The following is a 12,187-nucleotide window of genomic DNA, read 5'->3' on the forward strand; positions in this document are numbered from 1 at the left end:
TTTATTGAACAAGTTGGTAAGCACTGGGGGAATTGTTGTTGAAGACAGTTTGATAAATTTTATTGGTAGCTTATACCATTATGTACAGTGCTTTTTAAGCAAGAAAGATTGTTTAGATGTTTCTTCTTTATTGATAGAATATAGGAATAAAGAAAATACATTAGTAGTAAAAATGTTTTTACTACATTTTTATGGCAACTTTTATGTGCAGTCTTTGCATGCCGAAAGCACAAAAATAATTGAAGCAATTTTTGTCTAAGCCAGTCGTCGTGACGTTTTTTCTCCCGGAAATCGAAACAGAAAAAAAGTGTAGGCAACACTGTTTTCATCTTGATTGATTTTTTTTTCTAGGTATTATTTTCATTCTGCATCTGGCCAGTGGCAATCTGGACTCAGTAGTTCACTGTTCACTGTTCAGCTTTCAACTGCTCAACTCTCAGCAAACTTACGAATGGATGAGTTTTGTAATATTTGTCTGCAATCCTTCATTCTTTAGATCAGGGTTTTCCAAACTGCCTTTTTAGGCCATTGACCAAGTATCTTATTTGGAAGGCTGTTTTTCATGGACCCCAATCATATTTTGCATCAGTTTTTTTGCCCAAACAGCGTGAAAGTATAATCTAAAACAGCGTGGTCCAACTACAGGCCCGCGGGCCAAACTTGGCCCACGAGCTCCGTTTTTTGGCCCTCAAACTGGTAGTCAGCTTTGCTTGAATCTAGCAATATCACTTCAATTTTTGTTTCTTTGTTATTGTAATTAACAAAAAAACTTTGTGAATGATCCTTTGTGATGCATAACAATACCACTTTGTTCAATATTTTTCCCACTTTTCAAATATCTTTTCTTTTATCGGTTTTTAATTTAATTCTCACATATTACCAGTAACTTCACGTCTTATCTTGTTGTTGCCAGCCTTTATTGCATATTTTGTTTTGTTTGAAATCAATGGCTTTAATCTTTCTTTTAAGGCAGCACCTGTTGAAAAGGAGCGATCTTCCTGGCGTCAGCACTACCTGACTACTCACTATAGAACAGCGAGCATTGTGTTTCGCTAACCATACTGGTGTAGCCTCCACACTAGCCATCAAGACTTTTCCAAAAACATGTGTTTCTCGGCAGTCGAGTGTAGCAGGAACTCACTGATGAGCCCAGCCTCATAGGCGAAACACGTGTCTATCGCTGAGTTCCTGCTACACTCGACTGCCGAGAAACACAAGGCAGCACCTTTCCATCTGTTTTAATAAGATCCACCGCTCACGTGACAAATTATACCTTTCATGCATCTATCACGTCACTTGACACGCTGTTTTAACGGCTACAGGTGTTTAATCAACTCAAAAAATGTTTGACTGATTTTTGTAATTAACAGAGATTTGTGAGACATTTTTTGCTCAAGCAATGCATTATTTTGTTGATCATTTTGGCAATTGCTGATACCAACCAAAAGAGAGCACTTGATAAAGAGGTCATTCAAAGGAACCGTAATGGAGACAAATTTGTCGCATGTATAGGTTGACTCAGGTTTTTTGAGGTGAAAATCACTTGCAAAAATCTCGACCTATACTCGAGTATATACAGTATGTTAATATTAGTATCATTATGGACTACTTGTGTAGTTGTCATGGACCTTAGTTTAAGAAACCATATGTTAGATAAGTTAGCCTATTTCAATTATTTATGGTAAGCATGGCATGGGCAGAAGTAGGCATCTGCTACTTTTAAGGTATTGCGCTACTCGCTTTAAAGTAGCGTGTGCTACTACTATCAATCTAAAAAGTAGCATACTACTGCTACTTTTGTCTTAGGAAACACTTTGGAATCAGGATCTGACTCAGGAAACACTTTGTGATGTCAAAGTGACCTTAAAAATGAATGATATCATCATAAACATTATATATATATATCATGAAAGTTGAAAGGGAGGCATAGCTTCTGAGGCTACGTTTCTTAGAGTCATTTTTGCTTGAAGTTTGTTAAATCGTTTTTTGTTTTGTTTTTTTTTGGTGCGGTAGATCTTTGTTGGTCAACAACAAATGAAAGCAAAGTTACGGTAATTATCATCATTTGTCAAGTGCCATACCAGTTTGCGTTGATAAATTTATATTTTTTACCAGATCCAGGTTTTTATTATGTCTTGTAAGAATGAGTATGACTTTGATTCAATTCAAAAACGGCCATTAAAATTTAAAGGGGACAGTGGAAAAGTACAAAAGAAAAAAAAGAAGAAACACAAAAAAGACAAGAAGAAGCTGGAGCAAGTTTGCTTGGATTCAGTCGAAGATAAATCAAACAAAGGCGAAGCTTCTGCTCCAAAGTATGACAAACTTACTCCTGCTCAGCATCGTTTCAAAGAGTCACAGGATAAAAAGCAACTGGATAGGATTATGCAAAGAGCATCCACTACTCACAGAGATCGTGTAGAACAGTTTAACAGAAACCTTGATTCTTTGTCTGAACATTATGACATACCAAAAGTAAGCTGGACTAAGTAGCTTATTTTTACATCGTTTAATTTCGTATGCTTTATTCTGTACATGCTTAAACTTTGATGCATAGAAATTTTCCTCCTGTGTTACATTGTTTTTATTTTTGCAAGATTTGTATTTGAACAAAGCTGAATCGTATGGAGAATCTCAAAAGCTTGTAGAAGGGCAAATCATATTTGTGTTTGCAACAAACTTATCTATTGACGTTATGATTAATATGTAACTACCAAGTATAATACAGTAGTAATAAAAAGCTGCCAAGCTACTACAAATGTTAATTGTATATATATTGAACAGTTGTTCATGAATATCAAAAACAAGTTTATGAGATCAACGTAAAATGAGCATGGAAGGGTTTCTTTGTCAGTGCCATGGAAATTGTGAAAACAAGTTTTGAACTTTGTCACAAATTGATGAACAATTTAACTATTAAGTCATTGGCATTTTTAGCACAGTTAGCATGTCCTGTTATAGGCATTCTGCAGTTCTGTTCATTGTTGCTGCTCATGCATTTAATTTAAAATAAAATTGAAATTGCTAAGATTGTGACTTGTGAGAATACTGCACTGTTATTACTGGCTTTAAATTTAGTTACTGCACTTATTTGTATAAACACTCCTGGTGTTCATACAAATAAAATAAGTAAAATATATCATTGCATAAGAAATCCCAAACCCCAAGATTATCGGATAACCTCATTCAAATTGTCTCCTATATGTGCTGAATTTTGGTTGAACACATAAAAAGCTTAGCAAATTGGTTAGGCCTAGATTATCCGATTTTGTCATGATATTGATTGGATATGCACCCAAGCTGTTATTGCCAGATATTATTTCACAAAAATAAACTTGACCACTTACGGAAAAGCTTTCTGTAGTACATAACTGGAGACTGTTTGAACTGAATTAAGTAGGCTTTTATACTTTTCTGTCTTGAAAGCACTCATTTTTGTTTAAGTTAAAATGAATCAGGTTTTAAGTGCAATGATGCCCAAAATATACACAAAGATTATTTTTATTAATTACCACTCAGACCATCAATTTATACTAGCAATTCTGACTACTAACAAGCATAGCAAAATAGAGGTACTATCAAGCATAGCAGATTGGTCTCCAGTCAAATTTAAAGCTCAAATGTTGCCCTTTCTCTTTCCTGGCATGCTCCTACAAGTAATGCTTTGATGATGCAGGTTAATTTTAAAAGCCAAAATATTGTCACAAAAATTCCCTGTTTGAAAGCAAATGGGGTTTAAATCTATGTTTGATGTGCTTTGTGATGAATTTCAATTGTGTTTTTGCGGTTTTATGCTTTATTCAAAACACAGGAAATTATATGGCATGAAAAGAAGTATTCGAAAAGCAGAGATTACGATACAATGTAGAGTTGTAGATACAGTATGATTAACATTATTGGCGTCACTCGTTTTGTAGACGTTATAACTATCAGTCGTGAATGTGGCATTGTACAGCACCGCACTGAAGTTTCCTTTATATACATTTCAACTGCTTATACGTGTTTTCTGATTAGTCCTGTGTTAGCTGGGTGGTTTAAGCTTTGTGAGCTTCAAATTTAGTTTGAAGAAGAGAATTCAAGATGGATGATTACGGTGAACAAATCAGTGATGATGAGAAGGTATTTATATATAATATTTATCTAAAGAAGTTTTCATTTTTCTTCTGACCTCAATACATGTTAAAAAATATAGTTTCGGGAGAGAATTTTCTTTTTTGTAGCACAGACAGGCAAGGCACAACAACACAACACAGTTGTGCATTATAACAATATTTTTACGAATTTACAAATAGTTTTAACTGTTGAACGTTTGTAGCTTACCTTTATCCCTTATGAGGAATCTAATATTCTAAATGCCCTATGAAATTCAACGCTTTTCAAGTATTAAAAAAGTAAACCGTTAGCTATGATATTTATGTTGTTAGTTTTTTTGGTGTGTGATAAAATTTGATTTTAATGCTTTCAGGCTCGCATTGCTAGTGACTTCATTGCCCATGCCCCACCTGGAGAAGTGGAAACTGTAATGAAAGGTTAGACAGCTATTTACAAAATTATCTAAAGTATGTACTGATTTGTTAATCCTTAACAAGTAATTAAAATCAGTCAGGTTTGAAAACTTGTATAATTTCTTATAAAGCTTTCGCCATCGTAAAGGCGACTTCTTCAGTGTCTTATTCAAATAGTTTCTGTTTTGTGTCTACTCTACCGGTGAGACATCTCACCAAAATCATCTCGTTGTATGATAAATGAAGGACCCTTATATAGCCTAATTTTTTATCCTCAATAACATCGAGGAACCAGAACAGAGATGAGAGACATCAGCGTTTATTACTTTACTTGTGAATCTTTGCTTGGTTAATGGTTATGCATTTTAATATTTAAATTACACTAAAAGAAATGGCAGATTTGTTTAAGTTGTAGTCCATAAATCTTCTTTGCTACACAAACATTCTTTTTTGTATTTTTGTTCAAATAGCAAATACAGTTACTATTTTATAAAACCTTAACCGTCCGTTTCACTCTTGATGAGATCTTTAGATGGTTAATATCAAGAGTGAAACAAACTTAAGGTTGGAGTGTAGCAACTTTGTTTGGGATTGGTTTAATCCGCTCTGCTTGGGATTGCGTTATTCTGTACGTTATTGTTAGTCTAATAATTTATTTTTACATATGTTTAGTCTTACATTTATAACTTTCATTAAGAAAGTAACTGGATGTTACCTGTAATCTGTGATCAACCTTTGACATATAGTGTACTACAGTAGTATATAACTATATAATTATATATCTGTTGTGTAGCTGCGGCTTGATCTACTTTGTTTCTACTAAATGCTCCATATTTGTACATTTCATGACTGCTACCAATTCAAGGTGAAATCACAGGATTCTCTTACGTTATTATCTGTCTTTATTTTAGATGTCCGGATACTATTGAATAATGACAACTCGTTTGTGGATGGAATGCTTGGGTGAGTATGTTTGGTATGTTCTCAACACCTAGTGCTGCGCTAGAGTAGTGTTCAAACTGTTCAACAAATAAAGTGTTTAGCAATCCCATTTTACATGAAGTTTCTTTGTCTTTTTCGGTTTGTCTTTCAAAAAAGTAGGCTATTGCTTTTTTAATCCACTTTTTACTAGTACCGTAGTGTTCATTCCAGTTTGTTAACATAACCAACGCTACAAATCCTAAGATTGATAACGACCACACATTTAATACACAAGCTCACAAAAGTACAATACTTCTCTCTGTTGTTCTACTGAGTACTTTCTTCCATCACTTATTAAACTTCATTAAAGCACGATCACGTCTTTCATGTTCGCAGTTCTCTCGCTAAGTACCGGACCGACCAGTTCACCCCTGTGTCGGTGGATAACGAATCTGTGCTGCTTACTATGCACGGGAAGGTGGACAACGCCCGATTTTTAGATCCACGGTCAAAACAATCATTCCAGTGAGTGCTCACTTGTTTATTAATCCAATGTATTGTTGTATGTGTGGGTTAGATGATTTTGTTGAAAGTCAGTTTGCTATTTGTTGTTTTTTTGTTTTTTTATCAAAAGTCTAGGAGGGTCGTTCCGAAAACGCCTTTGACAGATATATTAAAGTATATTATATATAATAATGTATAATATATTATAGATTGTAATTTTGATAATCGAAAACAAACCGGCTAACAATAGAGTGAGGTTCGCTTTTAGCAGTATGATTGTTTACTTCACAAATGTAGATACAATCATACAAACGACATGTTTTAACCTGATGCTGCGTGTTTGCTGTTGCTGTAGTAGTAGCGGTTTGCACTAGCCTTCGGAACACAATTGCCCAGTCATGTGCTATGACGATACTACTACAGCGAACCCGCAGCATCAGACTAAAACAGTTTGTTTGTATCTACATTTGTGAAGTAAACCGGTTAACATTAAACGGGCAAAGATACTGCTCCGTTTCAAAGTACGGCTTTCTTAATGTGTCTATTTAATTATTAGGTTTGATACGTCAGAATTTATATGCATGATTTGTGTAGCACTCCATCCAATTTGCGTTTCTGCAATGTTTCGCACCACAAACGACAGCATGGACGAAAATAAAAGAATAAAACAAGATATTGTGCTAAAAGTGTACATAAAATTTAGTTGATGTTGCAAAGAAGCAGTAAACCAAAGCACAATAGAATAGCAAATCACTCGTATTTCAGTTACAAGCACATGCACATCGATACAGATTAACATAGCGACATAGACAACTTACTATGCAAAAGCTGCAAAATTTACCATTGAAGGTATTCTAGTCAAGTGGCCATGTTCAGACATAAAAATATAGTGACAATAATTGATGGGCAGTGTGGGAAAAATATACATAAACGTTCATAATTCGATATGTGTAACTTGCCTTTATAATTCAAATAATCAGCAACGGAAAATTTGTGATCTTTAAAAGATGCAAAAGACGATTTTGGATGAGATGTTATTTCAGCGTTGGCCACAGAATATTTCGCGCAACGTTGGTAGTTCTGTAGCGTTGAGGAAGTGACAATCTAGTTTCGTAGAGTTTCTGGTAGCCTACCAGGGAGCGTTGCTGCTTATAAATGAAAGTGTGAAGCAATCACTCATTGTTGACCTCGCACATAAATTTAGCAATTTCAGTATTACGCAAGTCTTCAAGCTTTGTGGTATCCAGCTATTAGATGCAATTCAATTGTCCATCAATTTCAACTAGAATAGCTTCTCGTTTAGATCAATTATAAATATTCGTATGTCGACGCTTGCAGTCAAACATGTCTTACTCAATGCTGTTTTTTTGTTTTTGATAATTTATAAAAGCCGCTTATGGAACAACCACCGATAACTAATAAACCGTTTGTCATTATCTGCTATTTGTCTTCATTAAAAACTTACTTGTTTGCATTCAACAACGGTGCAGATACAACTTCTCTTCGAAAGTTGTGAGCAGTATCCAGCCTGAAGATGTTGACTCTGACGTCGATAGCTGGAGACGGGCTCATGATTCTGCTTTGAAAGATTACATCAAGAATCATTACCCGAACGGCACATACACGGTAAGATTGTTTGGTGTATTTCATAACTCCCCAGATTGTAAATCAGTCATTGTTTACATTAATTCAACGTCTAAGATATTGAATCAACGTAAAAAAGGACTGATTTGCTGTCTGGGTCGCCACTACTACTGACCCTGCCGTGAGCTGTCTGGTATCGACTCGATGAAAACGTCATGGAGTGGATAAGTGTGAGTGCACTTACTGTGCTTATAGTTTTAAAGGCATGCAATAAATTGTTAAATTTAAGGCAATCGCTTCCATCACACGGCTGAGAAGTACCATCGCCTATGTGTGGCACCAGTCAAGATTTTTTTCCATCTAGAAAGTTCGCCCGTTTTGTTTGGTTTAAAACTGGTTTCAAAGAGCAAGATTTCAGTAGGCAACAGAGACGTGTTTTTGTTATCCCCGTAGTTATTTTTCATTTCGTAAATGCACGTTTTCAAACACCCTCAGCCTCAGTGATAAAAATTACCTCACCTTTGCTTGAAATGTGCTCACGATAGTTCTTTGTTATCACATATACTGCACCCACAGACATTGAATCAATGTAAAAAGGCATATTTTGCTAAATGGGTCATCTTATTATTGACTTAACTCTTTTTAAGTGTATACTTGCCAGAAGTTTCGGTAAATTTACATATTCATCCGCAGCGTGACTGTTCCTATTTTCGTGAAGGTTTATGGGAAGTCAGGCCCAGGCGGCTCGACCGTCATCACTATCTGCATTGAAGATCACAAGTTCAGCCCCGAAAACTTCTGGAATGGGAAATGGCGATCTGAATGGAATGTCACAATCGAAGGCGGGAATGCCAAGATTACTGGAATCTTGAAAACGCAGGTGCAGTGCCAGTGTATACCAATGATTAGGAGCCTGGAATATGGACTTTGTTCTGTCTATACAACATATCTAACAAAATTAGATGCAAACATGTGAAAAGTCCATTTAGCTGAACATTATTATTTGTTCATGTTTGCTAGGATAGTAACAACTTCAATGTTACAAACAATTCCCGTAGATGGATGAATTTCTTTGTAAAACCACCTTCAACGCACCAATTTTAGGTTCATTACTATGAAGATGGCAATGTGCAACTGGTCAGCCAAAAAGAATGCAAAGACAACTTAACAGTATCGGTGAGTACCTGCTCTTGCATTCTTTTTTTGTACACATTAAAACATTCAGTTATTCATGGCTCGTAGAACAACCCAGGTAGCAAATCGGTTGTTTTTTTTACATTGCAGACATTGAATCAATGTAAAAAACGATTGATTTGCTGTTTGGGATGTTCAATGCTTTGTTGTTTGACAGTTACAATTTTGTCACTAATTATAAGCCATTTGTATCATTGTGATATCAACCGTAAAATTAAATATCAATTTAACTTCAGGCCAACTTTGAAGTTGGTTTCTTTAATGTTAAAAGACATTTGTTTAATGTTGGTAACGCCTAATTTGGGTTGGAACGTCATAATTTTCCTCGTCATCCAACGTCAGTGAAATTTGGGTTAATGCTGGTTCGGTCATAGAGAAATTTTCTTCCAAGCTGTTTTAACATTTGTGTGGTTTTTTATTAAAATTTGGCATATAAACAGACCATCACATTGAAGTTTTAAACTCCAAAAAAAAAACATACACTTAGCATTGTTGTTTACAGTTAGAAAACCGTGGCATGGTGATGGCATATATCTTTATACCCCTAGCTGAATAGAGTGAAATTAATTGATGCTTTTCTTTTCAGTCGAAGAAGCAGATTGGTGAAGATGTTGCAAAGCTGGTGGAGAAATGCGAATTCGACTACCAGGTTTGTATAACGTGAAGATCATACTTTTAAGGATAATTTCTGTAGTGTGCATCTTGACAACGTCACTCATGCGATGGATCTGCAACATCAGAACACAAGAAATCCAGCATACCACCTCAGACACACTACTTGCTAGGCTGAGCTTGCCAAAAATCGAGGATGCCCTTCGCTTTAACCGTCTCCATTGGTGTAGACATGATTAAAGAAGTAGCGGATAGATAAATCACTGCCGAGATGTGGCCAGTTTCCACCACAAAGAAGTCTGGACGTTCCAGGAAGACGTGGGCTGATACAGTAAGTGATAGCAGGAAGCGGTGGTAGATGACCAACACTTACCTCCTGGCTCGTGATGAATGGAGATGATTTTTGGCAAGCTCAGCCTAGCAAGTATGTGCCTTGCCAGACCCCGTCCTATCCCGACATCCGGGAAATGAGACTTAAAGCATGAAGAAGAAGATGCTGGAATTTACTCGATGCACACTTGTCTGACACATTTTTCTTAGTATATCAATATAAACGTGTATTTATTTTTTGTTGTGTCCAACCTAACGCCTGGTGGTTGAAAATTAAGTGGACGGGAAGGCAAGAAAGTCAATCTTCTTACCCACTTTCAGGCAAGTCTTTCAGGGTCCTGCCAAAGACCTAGCGACAATGCCACATGCTCTTGAGCGGTTTGGAACTTCGAAGTAGGGCTCTCACCACTCGGCTATGCTGGCTTTTGTATAGAAGATAGGTCTTCGTCTCTTTTTATGACCAAAATTTGTCAACGTACATTCGTTAATCAGAAAAGTCCTCTGCAAACACCATTTGCTGCATAGGCTACTTGGGTTATTACACGTTTTCATGTAAAAAAAATGCAATATAAAAAGACAATTTCTGAATGTTAAATCTTTGCCGATACCGTACATTGACAGTTCATCCCGGTGTCCTTCAATCCCTTTCCTCTACCCAGACAGCAAACCAACCGTTTTTTTACATTGATTCAACATCTGTAGACGTTAGATTCAACATTAGTAGTCTATTGCGTGTACCACATGATTTATTTTCATCATTTATTTCAGAACGCCATTATTGGAAATTACCAGTCCATGTCAACGACAACATTTAAAGCTCTTCGGCGCCAGCTACCGGTTACGAGAACCAAGATCGATTGGAACAAAATTCTCGGTTATCAGATTGGCAAGGAGATAGGAAAGTGACCGCTGTTAAATTTATGCCACTGTTCTAAGTCATATAAATCGTTAACTACTGAAATCTCGGCGTGAATGCACTGACTTCTCCGTCAAATTAAAGTGTGTTGTGCCGATGTAAATGTTATTAAATGAAAATATTGATGCTGCAAACTCTATGCTCTGATAAGACACGTGTTCAATTGGTAAAACTGAAGTTTTACGGACGTTCAACATCTGCAGTCTTTTTGCAACAACGTCAGCTTTTACCAAGCCGGCACTCAATCATCTTTTGTAAATGTTCCACCCCTAGTTTTATGTTCCTTTTGAAGATTACTATAGTTCCAAAAGAGAAACATATTCAAGTATCGTACACGGGCTAGTTATGTGTGCTTTTGATTTAGTTTCATCGTTTTAATCATATCCGGGGAAATAAGAGTGTACCAGTTACTATGTAATATGTATTGTATATCATTTCTACACGTTATTGATTCTTCTCTTTGTAGTTTTTATTAAGACAATATTTGTGCTTTATACCCAAGAATATCGACCTCAACCGGATGGTTTTGCTTAAAATTTACCACTGCTTGATAAAATGTTTCATTGACCGATACCAATGGAGAGCCTAACAAATTGTCATTTTGCAGCTTAATATTTGCTGCATCCCATGCTTCAGTTTGCAGCTACAGAACGCAATTTTTTCGTATTTGAAACGTTGAAATATGTAAAAGCTTCAGAGCTCATGGAATTCCCTTCCACGCATGTCAGCTGCCTGGTGCCCAACCGATGTCCAGTTCTTTTTAGGTTGATTTAAAAGTTGTCGCTTGGTATCGTTCATTGACCAATTACTGTCTTGGAATGGTTAGTATATCGAATTCCTTAAGCAAATCGTTTCTTAAAACATTATATCTGACTACTGGTACACTTTCAGTGTTGCCACATTTCAACAGCAACTTAAGCAATCATGAACTCAACTAAACTCAGTGTGAAGATTTTAATCAAAAGTTGGCCCCGGCTTGTTAGGACTTTGGATCAGTCCTGTTCCCGGCTACAGACAGAATCACCTGATTCTTGCTTAACGTCCGAGGTGTTTATCAGTTCAGTTTTTCTGTCAGTATTGTGCAGAGATACATGTTAGTTTTTATGTTAAAGGCTTTCACATTAGCGGGTTCACTGCTGGCATGCAATCAACTCATTTTATTCATTAAATTAAACAAGGTAGCATCGTATGTGATGAGAGTATTAAGGCTTTTTTAAGAGCAGAAATGGTTTCTGGAAAAGGAAAATGGAAAAGAAGAAAAACTCGCAACTTTTTATCACTGATGACTTTTCTGATCACTTCCTTCCTGCAATTTATATGAGGCTTATTGCACCAGAGCTGTGGAGTCGTGTGAAAAATATACGACTCCTCGATTCGTTTAATTTCACTTCAGTTGTGATCAAAATTGAAACAGCGGCTTCCACAAAAACTAACACTTTTATTTTCTGATAAAGTTTTAAACACAGTGCAAAGAACAAAAAATAATATTTTAAAAAGTGATTAGGCTAAGTTACAAAAAAATATTGCTCATTATTTTTATATGAAGTCAAAGTCGGCTTTTTTTTGTTTTTTTGTTATTCCGTTTTCCGACACGCCAAAATCCCTCCGATTTCACCACCTT

General features: G+C 36.1%; 2 protein-coding genes and 1 pseudogene across 2 annotated transcripts; all 3 read left to right on the forward strand.

The window, feature by feature from the left end:
* The first annotated feature begins 2,119 nt into the window (after positions 1-2,119).
* LOC145788235 (protein FAM32A-like) lies at positions 2,120-4,014 on the forward strand. The gene has a single exon (XM_082600000.1). The coding sequence runs from the start codon at positions 2,131-2,133 to the stop codon at positions 2,491-2,493; it is 363 nt and encodes a 120-aa protein (XP_082456126.1). The 5' UTR covers positions 2,120-2,130; the 3' UTR covers positions 2,494-4,014.
* Positions 4,014-11,755, forward strand: LOC145788234 (F-actin-capping protein subunit alpha-1-like). The gene is made up of 9 exons (XM_082599999.1): positions 4,014-4,119; positions 4,466-4,529; positions 5,417-5,468; positions 5,823-5,951; positions 7,421-7,556; positions 8,233-8,394; positions 8,619-8,690; positions 9,295-9,357; positions 10,419-11,755. The coding sequence occupies exons 1-9, from the start codon at positions 4,081-4,083 to the stop codon at positions 10,554-10,556; spliced, it is 855 nt and encodes a 284-aa protein (XP_082456125.1). The 5' UTR covers positions 4,014-4,080; the 3' UTR covers positions 10,557-11,755.
* LOC145765763 (small nucleolar RNA U3) lies at positions 9,372-9,449 on the forward strand (annotated as a pseudogene).
* Positions 11,756-12,187: the final 432 nt, after the last annotated feature.

The sequence above is a fragment of the Aplidium turbinatum genome, chromosome 2, assembly GCF_918807975.1.
Source record: "Aplidium turbinatum chromosome 2, kaAplTurb1.1, whole genome shotgun sequence".
In the NCBI taxonomy this organism is placed as follows: Eukaryota; Metazoa; Chordata; class Ascidiacea; order Aplousobranchia; family Polyclinidae; genus Aplidium; species Aplidium turbinatum.

Bases quoted from the DNA above. Each gene is read 5' to 3' on its own strand.
- LOC145788235 (XM_082600000.1), top strand. From the start codon at position 2,131: ATGTCTTGTAAGAATGAGTATGACTTTGATTCAATTCAAAAACGGCCA.
- LOC145788234 (XM_082599999.1), top strand. From the start codon at position 4,081: ATGGATGATTACGGTGAACAAATCAGTGATGATGAGAAG. The intron at 5,952-7,420 runs GTGAGTGCTCAC...ACAACGGTGCAG, and splicing joins CGGTCAAAACAATCATTCCA to ATACAACTTCTCTTCGAAAG. The intron at 8,691-9,294 runs GTGAGTACCTGC...TTTTCTTTTCAG, and splicing joins AAGACAACTTAACAGTATCG to TCGAAGAAGCAGATTGGTGA.